This window comes from Molossus molossus, unplaced genomic scaffold (assembly GCF_014108415.1).
Source record: "Molossus molossus isolate mMolMol1 unplaced genomic scaffold, mMolMol1.p scaffold_m16_p_20, whole genome shotgun sequence".
Classification (NCBI taxonomy): Eukaryota; Metazoa; Chordata; class Mammalia; order Chiroptera; family Molossidae; genus Molossus; species Molossus molossus.
In genome coordinates this window covers 51,868,134-51,881,170 of record NW_023425356.1, presented here as the reverse complement: position 1 = coordinate 51,881,170, position 13,037 = coordinate 51,868,134, and the positions used below count along the sequence as shown (strand labels likewise).

Here is a 13,037-nt window from a genome sequence, read left to right as displayed (position 1 = left end):
CCCGCTGAGGAGGGACTCCAAGGACAGAGTTTTGAATGTGGATCCAGTCTCCGTGCTTTCTCTGGCTTTGGACAGAGCTGTTTTTTGTGTGTGTTGTTTTTTAACTACAGAGTTTCTTGCAACCAGATAAACAGAAACGAAGTCGAGATTTATTTGGGAGGGGATCTCAGAATGTGCGCTTAGGCCCGGAGGAATGTGGGAGCTTCCGCGAAGCCCGTTCCTGCTCCTGCTGACCCGCGGAGCACCCGGTGGCTGGTTCGGAACGTGTCTGGATGTGCCCGAGTTAGAGCCGGTCTTTCCTTCCCACGGAGCCACTGCTGAGCGAAGGCGCCCGGACAGAGGGGAGACGGGAGGGCTTTCCGAGAGTGGGGAACCTCCGCGGCACACACGGGAGGCAGCGGTGAGGGCCCCACGGCTGGTCTCTGCAGCCAGGGAGGCCGGACCCAGCCCTGCGTGGCCGGGGGCCCGCAGACACAGGGCTCCTCGGGACACCGGGCTCTGGGAGAGGAGGTTCATGTTGGCTCCTGGAGGTTTGGCAACAGAGGACAGCCCGAGGCGGAGGAGGAAGTGACTTTGGAATAGAACTTCTTGGCTAGAAATGAAGGGCTCCCTTCCACGTCCTCTGAAAAATCCCCCACAAGCAAAGGAAGAGCTGGGTTTCTGCTGTAAATGTTCTGTTGCAATTCAAACTTTCAGCTGGTGGCTCTTCCCAGGCCGCCCTCAGGCCTCCTCCCTGCCCCTGGCCTTGAAGTCCCTTCCTGTGGCGGCCCGGGACCGAGAGGAGGAGGGGGGAGGTGTCGGATTAACCTCAAATTTACTATCAAGCGCCAGTTAGGCCCCCGGACTCACATTAGGTGGAGAAATGAGATTCAGAAGCTCTGTCCAGATACATTTTCTTGGCTGTTACTAGCTCCCCGCCCTCCCGCCTTTGGTCGTATCTTCTGCTGTAGCAATGAACCTTTCCAACCTTCCACGGCTCTGCGGTGGCATTTCAAGGTCGCTGCAGTCATTACTGCATGGGCCACATGCAGCCGTCACATTTTATATTAATTAAAAGTGAATCAAATGTAGCCTGATGTGGCTCACTGGTTGAGCATCAACCCCTGCACCAAGAGGTCACAGGTTCGATTCCTGGTCAGGGCACATGCCCGGGTTGTGGGCCCGATCCCCAGTGGGGGGCGTGCAGGAGGCAGCCAATCGATGTTCTCTCTCGATGTTTCTCTCTCTCTCTCTCCCTCTTTCTTCTTCTCTCTCTAAAATCAATAAAGAAAAAAATCTTAAAAAAAAAAGAATCAAATGTAACACTCAGACCCTCGGTCGCACTAACCACATTTCAGGTGGGAGCAGCTTGTGGCACGGACAGGGCCAAGGGGGGACGTGCTCGTCACTGGACGTTGTCAGCCAGCGCTGGGGCCAGCTGTGCGGGAGCTGGCAGCCTCTTAGATGGGTGTGCAGGTCACACACACGCTCTCCCCACACACCCCTTTCCTCTTGCTGTGGAAGGGTGGGGGGCTGGGGGTGCACCTCGCAAGGGTGACCCCCGTGGCTGCCACTTTCTGGTGGGTGGAGAGCACGCACCCCGTCGCTCGCGTGCTCACTGTGTCCACTGGTGCTGTGTCCTACATACCACGTGGCGCCCGGTGCAACTGTCTGCAAGACAGAGCCTGCCGAGGCCTCGGAACGCTTGACCTTGCCAAGTGCTGGGAGACAAAGCTGAGGGAGCAGGACCCTGCCCTGGAGGAGCTCAGAGAGGAGACAGCCCCAAACACACAGTGCCAGGCAGTCGTGTGCGAGAAGCCGGACGGGAAGAGCAGACTGCTGGGGGATTACAAGGACGGACTGGCGAACCCCACCCGTGGGGCGTTCAGGGAGAAGGTGCTTCGGGGCAGAAGCCTGGGAGAGCTGATTGGGAGGAACCCAGAAGACTCTGGTTAAGACCCTCCCATGGGAGGGACCAGCCCAGCGGTGCGGGGAAAGGGGGCCAGTGTGGTCACAGCATTGGACGCGGCAGCCTCCCATTCCAGGCCAGGAAGCTGGGATGTCCGGGGGCAAACAGGATTTTAAGTGGGGGAGTAACCAGCGGGGTTGCCTGTTAGCAAGCTCACCTGCCAGCTGGTGGAGGGTGCAGATGTGAAACCGAGAGGCAGGTCACGCGGTTACTGCGGAGCTCAGAGACGGGGCACTGGGCTTTCAGCAGCTGTGGGGCGAGATGCTAAGAAGGAGAATGTCAGAGGGTGTGGGCGGAGCATAGGACAGCAGGACTGGCCACCAAGAGCAGCAGCAAGTGGTCGGCCATGAGCTGATGACCCTGGGGGAGCGGGGCTGCAAGCTGGGGCGGCCGAGGGAAGGGCAGGGGGTACCATCATCCATTTAGCAGGTGCTTGGCCCCTCCGTCCTTAGTCGAGGGGGCCCCTCTCCATGTATCCATGACTTCTGGTCATCCTCCTTCCGAAGCCAGTCTCTGATTTCGGTTATGTTCTACCTCTTCCAGCGTCTTCCAGACCAAAGCACCGATCTCTGCCTCCACCGCCCCGTCTACGTCGGGCCAGCCAGACCCCAGGCTGGCAGCAGCAACCATCTCTCCCAGCCCTCACCTTGGCCCAGCCCCTTCCAGTCACTCTCCACAAAGGGGTGGTTTTTCTAAGAGACACCTGGTCCATGCACTTCCTCCGTAAAGGACCTCTGCATGACTCCTCCGTTGCTGGCAGGTTAAGGTCCCAACCCCGAAGCCCCCTGGTCCACAGGCCTCAGTGGTCCAGACCCCCCCCCACCCCCACCCCCACCCCCCACCCCACGTCATCACTCACAGCTTCTCTCACTCAACAGAACTCCGCCCAGGCCAGGTGGGAAGACCCAAGCTCTTCATGGCCTCCCCCAAACTTCTCCAGCACTCAACACCTGGTCCTGACCTGGACAGTCTTCACCTGGCTGAGATTTATTTCCTCCTCCAGGAAGCTTTCTAGAACCTTCTGAAGCCACCTACGGAGCCAGTCTCTATGCTTTGTTCTCCAGCAGCGCCCTTTATAGTTCTGTATTTAGTTCCTTGTGTGTTCCCTCAGCAGAACTTGGAGTTCTTTACCTGAATGAACTCATATCAAATACTGTTATCATCCCCAGTTTACAAGCAAGGGAACTGAGACACAAAGCAGTTAAATAACTTGTCCAAGGGCACAAAGCTCACAATTGGCGGCATGGAGGTCCGATCCCGTGAGGTCCCAGGCCCACATCCGCAACCACCATGCAGACTGGTTATTTATTTATTTATTTTTAGAGAGAGAGAGAAAGGGAGAGAGAGAGATAGAAACATCGGTGAGATAGAACATCGACTGGCCACCTCCTACATGCCCCCCACTGCGGATCGGGCCCACAACCTGGGCATGTGCCCTGACCGGAGTCGAACCAGCGACTGCTTGGTGCATGGGTCCATGCCCAACCACTGAGCCACACCGGCCGGGCTGCAAACTGTTTCTTATTCATCGTTGTAACCCTGGGAGTGTTGGTGTTAAGTAGTTTTTGTTGATCTCCATGAGGGTCCATATAGCTACTCCTTCGATAAATATTAGGTTCCTACTTCTAAGGCAGCGGTTCTCAACCTGTGGGTCGCGACCCCTTTGGGTGTCGAACGACCCTTTCACAGGGGTCGCCTAAGACATAACAGTAGCCAAATTACAGTTACGAAGTAGCAACAAAAATAATTTAATGGTTGGGGGTCACCACAACATGAGCTGTATTAAAGGGTGGCGGCCTCAGGGAGGTTGAGAACCACTGTGCTCAGGGTTCCCGTAAGAACTAACGAGATAATCAGTTGAAGGAATTCTCCAGCACACTCGTGAATTCATAAGCTTTCTGAGCAGTACTTGGCACAGCGCTGGAGCAGAGCGTCTGCCCATTGGGGTTTCCCAGACATGTTCAGAAGTCAAAGGCTCGTGTTAGGGGGGGAAAAAAACAAAAACAGAACTTGTTTCTCCACTCCTCTCTGTTCCCGAGGCCTTCATGGATTGTCTGCCTTCTCCTAAGAACTCCAGCCAGACTCTACCTTCTCAAGAAATGTTCCAGAGGACCTTATGCTGGAAGCTTCCGGAAGAAATGTGGAAGCTGGAGTGGTTCCAAGTACTCAGTGCTGAAACTGTGTCTCTGGAGACAGAAGCTTGGAGAAGCGGGCCAGAAGCTCTTCCTTGGATGGTGGACGCAGCAAGGAGTGGGTGCTGCCATCTGCTGGCCGGAGGGAGGATGCACGCACCGCCATCCATTGGAATGGCAGCAGGATGAGGAGGGCAGGGACCTTGCTGAGGTCACATAGCCAACTGCCTGGTGGCACAGTCGGCTTCCTGCGAAGCCTGATGCACGCGCCTCTGCATTCAGACACGTGGAAGGTAAACTCTTCAAGCTGCCCTCCAGCCTTGCTCACCTCTTCCTCTGTCCCCAGTGTCTCTCACCAGCCCTCCGAATCTCATCACCCCCCTTCTAGTGACAGCTGGCCCTCTCCACCCACCTCTTCCGGCCTTGCCCGTCTTGCTTTCACTTGGTCAGAAGAAAGTTGTGACGTTTTGGAGGAGGGGGCTTGTGTATTCCTCCCTTCTCCTGCCCCCCGCTGCTCCAGCTGCTCACCGAGGACCTCGTCTCCCGGGTGCGAGTGCTGGATAGAGAGAGAGGTCAGGTGACGGCTGCAGGAGTCCGGTCGCTTCCGGAGAGCTCAGGCTTCCTAGCCTGCTTTCCCGCAGCGGTGCCAGGGTCCCGGGCCTCTGGCTGACCTCGAGGTACCAAGGGGGTGTCCCACCTCCTTTGTGGAGCTCGGTTATGTTACCAGGAAGAAATGTGCACACCTGCGCCGTTTGCAGAAGGACGATGAAATACCCGTGTGGGCGCTACCTATGCAGAAGACAGATCTCGGGGTGTGCCGTCAGAGGAACCGCCTTCCAGGGTCAGAACATGAGTGGAATCAGCAGACGGACATCCGCGTGCGCCTGCGTCCGCGCCACGAGGGCTCGGCAGCTGCAGAGATGGGCTGGACCGGCACACAATGCACTGGACCGCGGGGGCACAAAAGGCCAGGGGGAGCTGTTCTCTCTGCCCGGAGACAGAGGTGCAGGCTGGCCCTGCGGCAGCTCCTCCGGCTTCGGGAAGCGAATGCTGCTACTTGGCAACAATAGGACGTATAAACTCATGCAGGTGAAGGCCCCCCTCCAAACGCCCACTGTCTCCATTTTAAATGTCCCTTCCTGCCCTGGCCGGTTTGGCTCAGCGGTTAGAGCGTCAGCCTGCGGTCTGGAGAGACCCGGGTTCGGCTCCCGCTAAGGGCATGTACCTTGGTTGCAGTTTGTCCCCGGCCCTGGATGTTCGTGAGGGTGGCGGCTACTCGATGTGTCCCTTTCACATTGATGTTTCTCTCTCTCTCTTCCTCTCTCTCCCTCCCGCTCTATCTGAACAAAAAACGGAAAAATGTCCTCGGGTGAGGATTAAAAAATATTAATAAAATAAATGTCCTTTCCTTCGCTAGTGGGTTGGCCACGCAGGCGGGCAGGGCTTTGGGAGGGGACAGGGCTCTTCAGATCTGGATCTCACAGCCCACGCGTGGGGAGCCACCATTTGCAACCCCGTCTACACACACAAGACTCAACAACTGGACGTGTGAAAACAGACCTTTTCGGTTTAATCGAGTAACTAGGAGTGTAGCTGTGGCTGCGCGTTCCGCCTTGATAGTGCTGTTTCCCGCGGGCTACCATTGCGCGTGGGCTGGGCACAGGCCAGGCGGAGCGGCGGAGGGGCGAGGGCTGGTGTGGGGCGGTCGGCTGGGCCCCCCACCGAGAAACCAGCGGGTTCTGCGTCTGCGCAGAAGAGCGCGTGGGCGCCTGGCGCGGCGGGCAGGGGGTGCGGTGCCAGCGGGGTCCCTCCGGTGAGCGTCGTCCCTCAGGGGCGCTAGAAAGGGTTGTCCAGGATGTTCACCCTCATGAGGAACTTGTTTTTCTGAATATCCTGCGCGTTCACCTTGCCGGACACCACCTTTTCCCACGGCGGGAGTTTCTGGAGCGTCTGCGCCCACGTGTCCTCGGTTATCTGGGAGCTGGAGTACCACCGTTCCTGCGGGGCGGACAGAGCGCGGCGGTCAGGCCCGGCCGGGGCCACCCGGGCGGCTCAGACCCGGAGCCGTCGGGGGTCCTGGGGCTTTCGCCGCCGCGTGCACCCCGAGAATGGACTTTGCGCCCAGACTCCGGACAGCTGGCCGAGCAGACACGCGGAGGCGCGCACGTTCGTTCACTCGGTCCACAGCCGGAGCGTGGTTTTGCTCCCGAGCGCGGAGGATGCGCACGTAGGCCAATGTGACACAGACGTGGGGAGGCCGTAAGGGGGGCAGCGACCCCGCTCAAGGGAGCTGGGGAGCGGAGGGCCCACGGGAGCTCAGGGGGGCAGAGGAGGTGCACCCCTGCGCTGTGGACACAGCGCCCCTCCCGGGAAGAGTCCGGAGGCCTGTGGTCCGGCCCCACCGCCCAGCCTCCAGCCGGCTCCGGGGAGGGCGGCACCGGCGCCCCCCGCGGCGGGCGCGCTCACTCTGTTCATGCTCAGCCAGCCCAGCTCCAGCAGGTTGCCCTGGGCCTCCGCCAGCTGCAGGGCCGTGTTCAGGAAGAGGTCGCAGTTCTGCCCGTCGCCCATGAGGATGCACACGTAGGCCATGAGGTGGTACAGCCTCGGGGACATGACCAGGCTTATGTTGTGCTCAGACACCAGGGTCTCCAGGTTCTGCAGAGAAGACGGCGGGTCAGAACCCGAGAGGATCCTCGGCCCCAGCTCGCTCCACAGGGGCCGTGGGGGCACTTCGAGGGTATAGGTGACCGGTGAAAACGTGCTCCAGAGACAGACAGGGCAGGAGCGGAGACAGGACATGGACGGCAGGTGTTTCACCCAGACCAGAGGGCACGAAATGGGTGGGCCCACTAGCCCCTCCTGCAGCCACTTAAAAACCAAATGCTTTCTTTTGCTTACCAGAGCAATAGAGGTCGGCTGTTCAACAATAAGGGGCAGAATGAAAAGAACAGCAAAAAATGTAAGCACCACCCAGAGGAAATTTGGGTACATGCTTTCTCACTATTTTATTTCTCTGCCTTCACACACACTCACATGCTCATACTCACATGCACAATCACACACACACACACACACAGAGTCACACCCACCACAGTTGGGAGCATACTAATCGCACGTAACTTTTTTTTTTTTTCATTTAACATCCTGTTACGGACATTTTTCAATGACATGACTCCTCTACATCAGGGTTCATGAATTCAAATGTTGACAGGGGCCAGGCGAGTGGCCCAGGTAAGCAGCGGGGTGTAGCTGAGAAGCAGGGGGCCCACGCGGCACTAGAGGGGTGTGCCCCAAGGGCGCCCTTGTCAATTCCAGCCATCAGCTGGCCTCCAGGGGCGAGGGCCTCGGGTGGTCAGCCACTCCAGTTTTTAAAAGAAAGGTCAGAAATTCAGATTTTTAAAAAACAGGAAACGCCCCAGTGTTGAAAGGTACCACTCCTGAGTTAACCAGTCTTCTTTCTGAAGGGCGTCTCCACAGAGACATTTCAGTTGCCATGGGAGAATTCCCAGGAGGAGACTGTAGGACCCCGTGTGCGTGGCGTGAAGACAGTTAAGCATTTGGGCCGGAACGGGCTCCAGAAAGTTTATGAGATGGCTTTACGGTATGAGGTTCCAGGAAGGAGGACCACCCGGGGAGACGGGAACCCACCTGAGGAGCGACGGGTCGCGGAACCCGGAGGGCGGCCTCACCTTGAGCAGCTCCACGCCCCTGTCCTGAGCGTTCTCAGACTGTTCTTCGATTTGCTTCTGCAAGTGCAGAACCTGGGCCTCCATGTACCTGCATATCCCTTGGTAGTAGAGGGTGGTGGGCGTCCTCCTCGGCACTAGATGTTTAGTTTTATTGAAGAATATCTGGAAGTCGCCCCACTCCTGGAGTCTGGCATACCTGCACAACCAGGGAAAGGAGGGGACATCAGGGTCACCCTGGAATGGGCGGATTTGCTGAAACTGGCCACTCTGCAGGTGGTCCGTGGTCCCAGCACGTGGGCCCCTGGAAGCCCCACTCAAGGGAGTCTGTGGGGTGGAGCAAGGAAAGAATCGAATTTTTTGATGGTCTGTGATGAACAGAACCATTGGGAACAGTCGGGTCATATTAGCTACCACTTTTAACTCTTTGGACTCTAAAGAGTGACGTCAATCAGGCACTTGGAGCTGTAACTCCTAGGGCTGGAAGACGTTGCTCCAACTCCAGAGAGGAGTGGCCTCGGCCAGGACCACTCAGTGTGGGCCACAGACTGGCGTGATGAGTGTCGCGTGGATGCTCCTTAGAAATGCAGCAGGACAGACTCTGGGGATGGGCCGGGACGCTGTGTTAACAGCTCTCCAGGTGACTGTGAGGCTGGGTGGGAGGGCGCTGGCCTGGCCCACACCTGCCGGAGGAGGCCTCCAGGTAAAGCAGAGCAGAACAAGACATCAGGAGGACTTCTGGGCTTCAGATCCCTTGAAGCTGCGCTCACATGGCAAGTTAACTTGACTTTGAACTTCCGTCTCCCCCGACTTTACCTGGCAAGGGTAATTCACTTTGGGACTTTAATTTCTCCCAGGGAATGTTGATAATAAGAGGTGATCTCTATTCAAATTGGGGACAGTTCTAGTGTGTGGCACTTGAGAGAGGAATGTCTTCATACTGTCGTTTAACTCTTCACAGGGCTGCCTGTGTGATCTGAGCTGGGACAGAGCAGGGAACGCCTTCCAGGCTCGGGGATGGCTCTGAAGAAATTCCGTTCAGCCCGGCTGGTGTAGCTCAGTGGCTGAGTGTCGAGCCCAGGCACCAAGAGGTCGGCAGTTCGATTCCCGGTCAGGGCGCATGCCCAGGTTGTGGGCCCGATCCCCAGTGGGGGCGTGCAGGAGGCGGCCAGTCGATGTTCTCTCGCCTCAATGTTTCTATCTCTTTCTCCCTCTTCCTTCCTCTCTCTCTAAAGTCAATAAAGCCCTGGCCGGTTTGGCTCAGCGGTTAGAGCATCGGCCTGCGGTCCGGAGAGACCCGGGTTCGGTTCCCGCTAAGGGCATGTACCTCGGTTGCAGTTTGTCCCCGGCCCTGGTTGGTCGTGCGGGTGGCTACCACTCGATGTGTTCCTTTCACATCGATGTTTCTCTCTCTCTCTGTTCCTCTCTCTCCCTCCCACTCTGTCTGAACAAAGAATGGAAAAATGTCCTCGGGTGAGGATGATAAAAAAATAATAATAATAAAAAATAAAGTCAATAAAGAAGAAAAAAGAAATTTCATTCATGTTCTGAGCCTTACTGGTCCACTTCCTTGAAGTCAAGGCCATGGCCTCGGGCTTGCTGAGTTACGGGGTAGAGGGTGAAGCCTCAGCTCACTGGGGTAGCGGGGAACAGGCTTGCGTCTTCCTCACCCCTGAACTCGCCTTTGAGGTGAGGGCCCTCTCTGGCGATAAGGAGGGACTTGGCTGGTGGGGGACCCGGGAAGAGGACGGGCGAAGGTGGACCTCAGCTCCTGCCTCTCCACCGTGAGAGCCCGCGGTGCCCGCAGTGAGTGTGGCACTGCTCTCCCTGCGCCTCCAGGGGGCAGACTGGTTCTGGAGAACTACCTGCTGCTTCGTGGGTGCATCTGACCCTGGGGCTCCGCGCTCGGAAGCCCCCTTGTGGCGGGTATCAGTCATACCTCCCACACCAGCTCTACCAACAATGTTCCTCCATATGAGTAGGTCCTGGGGCCAGGGGTGCTCTATGAGTCTCCCTGAAACCTCAGCTGTCCTCAGAGGCAAGAGCTCTTTCCTGTGGTCTCTGGAGAGCACTATGGGCCTCGTGCATATGAGATGCTTGTCGCCTTGACCACAGCTGAGGCAGCATCTCTTCCACCTTGGGGGGGGGGGCGAACTAGCAGGGGATCCCCAAGGTGTCTCAGCCTCAGGCCACTCGGATGCCTTCGATCTGTCTCAGGTGCGATTTATAAATAGTTTTACTTTCTTTCTCTCTTTCATTTTTAATCTCAAAGACCTCTCCTCCGGACTGAGCGGGGTCCGAGTGGGGGGCGGCGGGAGCCCCGTTACCAGATGGCCACGCAGGAGTAGAGCCCCAGGAGGATGCCGCTCTGGAACTTGAGGATCCTGTTGTCCTGGCTCTCCTGGATGAACTCCATGCACTCGCTGAAGGGCCTGTACACGAAGCCTGCGCGGAGGGAGGGACACGGAGCTCTGCTGGGGAGGTGGCTCCCGGGGACCTGCCCTTGGCAGGGAGGGGCCGCACCTCTGACTTCCCTGTGAGCCCAGGGGGTCCCGTGGGTCGCCACAGCCACGGGACTGCACGCCTGTGGCGGCTGAGCCCCAGCTTTCGTGGACATGTGCAGACATGACACCGTCCCACAGTGTCCACCAGGCGGGAGTAGGGTTCCGGCCGCCCTCCCTGCTCGAGCCCCAGCAGTTGGCCGGCCTCAGTGCCTCCTGGGACTCCTCCGTCACCCCACCCATGCTTCCCGTCACCGCGATGTCTGCAGCCCCTTCCAAACCCCCCGGGGAAGGCAAGGCCCAGGTGGGCCCCCCGTGGGGCAACCTGAAGGTTATCAGGGTTGGTTTGTTTCCCGAATCACCAACAGCCACCCGCTCCCGAAACCCTCACCCTTAGCAACCTCGTCGTCCTTGAGCAGGACATCGCTCAGTATGTCTTGAGTAATCGAACGCCCCAGTAGAAGACACACAGTGACACTGTCCGTCCGGTCACTTGTGTGTGAAGTGGTGGGACGCGGTCCCTGGCCGCGCTGGCCAAGAGCTTTCTCCAGACCGAATTCTCTCCCTTGCTGCTTCCACAGTCCGTGTGCCTTCCACACAGCCCTTCCGCTCGCACCCAGGCCTCCCCTTTCCCGTCCCCCACCTCTCTCTAGCCAGAAACCTTTGGCCTGGAGCCCCAGCCCTGACACCTGCCACACTGACCCAGAGGGAGTGTCAGCCCCAGTCTCATCAACGCCAAAGGCACGCTTACCAGAATACAGCATGAGGTCCAGGCAGATGAAGTAGAAGAATGCCCTGCTGAAGATGTGGCCTTCTGCTACGGAGATGTCCCACAGAAAGCCCAGCACCTGGACCAGCTGCTTGTACCTGTGGTCGGGCCCAGAAGGGCCGGGAAGACAGGGCCCGCCAGTTCAGGACCAAAGGCAACCCTGAAACCCCTACATCTCTCCAGTTGACTCTCTGTTTAAATCGGGCCTTCGTGGACCTCCACATTGGGGCAGTCAGGGTCAGGCCACGCTGGGCCTCTCCTCCGGGCTGCTAGTCTCTGGGCACTGCTTCCCCCAGGAGGCTGTTCCTGTTCCCTCCACCTGGCAGGGGGCAGGCCTGATCCCACAGTGGGGGTGGCTCTCTGACCCTCCCGTCCTTGGCCAGAGCAGTCGGAGGAGGAGGCTAAGTGTGGAATGATGCTGGGGAAGGAGCAACGACCCCCAGAGGATGGCAATGAGCAGTGATGTCCCCTTGCTGTCAACTCACCTCCCTCACCCAGCTGATGGCCAGGGCAAGGGAGCCTAGGACACTCAGTCGTTACGGCTTCCTCCCCCAGTCCGGGAAAACGCTTCTCTATAAACACCTGTTTTTCATGTAGAGACATCTGCTGAGCCAGCGGAGGACCCTCGATTGTTTGTAGGGGTTCCGGAGCAGTGACCACATCTTCTGGGCACGGGAGCCTGAGAAACACACAATCCCAGGTTACTTCTGGGCATCGCTCACCTCTGCACCTCCCGCCGGGCGCCGCCAGCCCCTACCCAGGTCGATGGCCAAGTCCAGGTGACCCATCAGGAACTTGTTGCAGCCCAGCGTGTCGGCCACGTACGCCACGGTTTCCACGCCCCTGCCCTTCAGCGGGAGGTTGAAGATCTGCTCCATGGCCATGATCTCGTGCTTTAACCACAAGCCCTCGTAGCCAGCCAGCTGCTGGTGCAGTGCGTAGTCCAGGTAGGCCTTAATGATCTGAAGTGGCGAGAGAAGGGGCGAGGTTGAGGTGGGACCCCGAGCAGAAAGCCCGGAGACTTCGCCCGCCTCTGCTTGGGGACGGAACAGGCCACCTGGCCCAGCTGGGGGCTGAGGCAAGGACACTAAACTGGGGTTCTGCCACCTCTTTGCCGAGTCCCCAGGGCGAGCCTGATGGCCCCTCTTGCCCAGAGGCCTTAAACAAGAATTTTAATTTCTGTGGAAAAAAGGGAAGCGGTAGCTTATGTGTGTGGACACTTGCAGCCGGCAGGAGTCGCCCCAGGTGTAGACAGGAGTTACCCCCTCGGGGCTGGACCAAGAGTACTGGGAGAAGAGGGACTTGGCTTTTCACTGGCTGCACGGACTACTTTTATAACCTAACAGAAGAGAGCCCTGGCCAAGTTGGCTCAGTGGTTAGAGCGTAGGCCCGAAGGGTCTCGGGTTCGATTCCAATCAAGGGCGTGTATTGGGGTTGCAGGTTCAATCTCCGGTCCTGGCTGGGGTCTTGCAGGAAGCAACCAATAGACGTGTCTCTCTCACACCGATGTTCCTCTCTCTCTCTCTCTCTCTCTCCCTCCCTTCTCCCTCGCACTCTATCTAAACATCACTGGAGCCCTGGCCTGTGTGGCTCAGTAGTTAGAGCTGCGGCCTGCAGACCAAAGCGTCACAGATTCGACTCCAGTCAAGGGCACGTACCTTGGTTGCAGTTGGGTCTCTGACCCTGGTCAGGGTCCTGCAGGAGGCAACCAATCGGTATGTCTTTCTCCCATCGAGGTTTCTCTCTCTCCCTCTCTCTCTCTCTTTCCCCCTCCGATCCTATCTGAAGATAGATGGAAAACATGTCCTCGAGCGAGGATTAACAACACAGAGGTTGCTTTGCTGTTTCAGAGCGTGTTGCAAATAGTGCTGCTGGAGGGGAAGGCGGGCCAGAGACATCCGTGGCTGGGAGAGGACCACTGGGCCAGTGGAAAGTTCGAACCTGCGATAAAGCCGAGGGCTGCCCAGACTAGAGAGCTCAGGGTGACTGCTTCCATCCACG

At 58.0% G+C, this 13,037-nt stretch overlaps 1 protein-coding gene across 1 annotated transcript in view; it reads right to left on the bottom strand.

Annotated features, from left to right (window-relative positions):
• Positions 1–5,916: 5,916 nt before the first annotated feature.
• Positions 5,917–13,037, bottom strand: part of ADCY10 (adenylate cyclase 10) — a 48,355-nt gene continuing 41,234 nt past the window's right edge. The window contains exons 28-34 of the mRNA XM_036272010.1: positions 11,794–11,998; positions 11,619–11,715; positions 11,019–11,134; positions 10,094–10,211; positions 7,770–7,965; positions 6,547–6,735; positions 5,917–6,078 (exon numbers count right to left, since the gene is read on the bottom strand). Coding sequence (XP_036127903.1) covers positions 5,917–6,078; positions 6,547–6,735; positions 7,770–7,965; positions 10,094–10,211; positions 11,019–11,134; positions 11,619–11,715; positions 11,794–11,998 — 1,083 coding nt within the window. The remainder of the gene's footprint in view (positions 6,079–6,546; positions 6,736–7,769; positions 7,966–10,093; positions 10,212–11,018; positions 11,135–11,618; positions 11,716–11,793; positions 11,999–13,037) is intronic.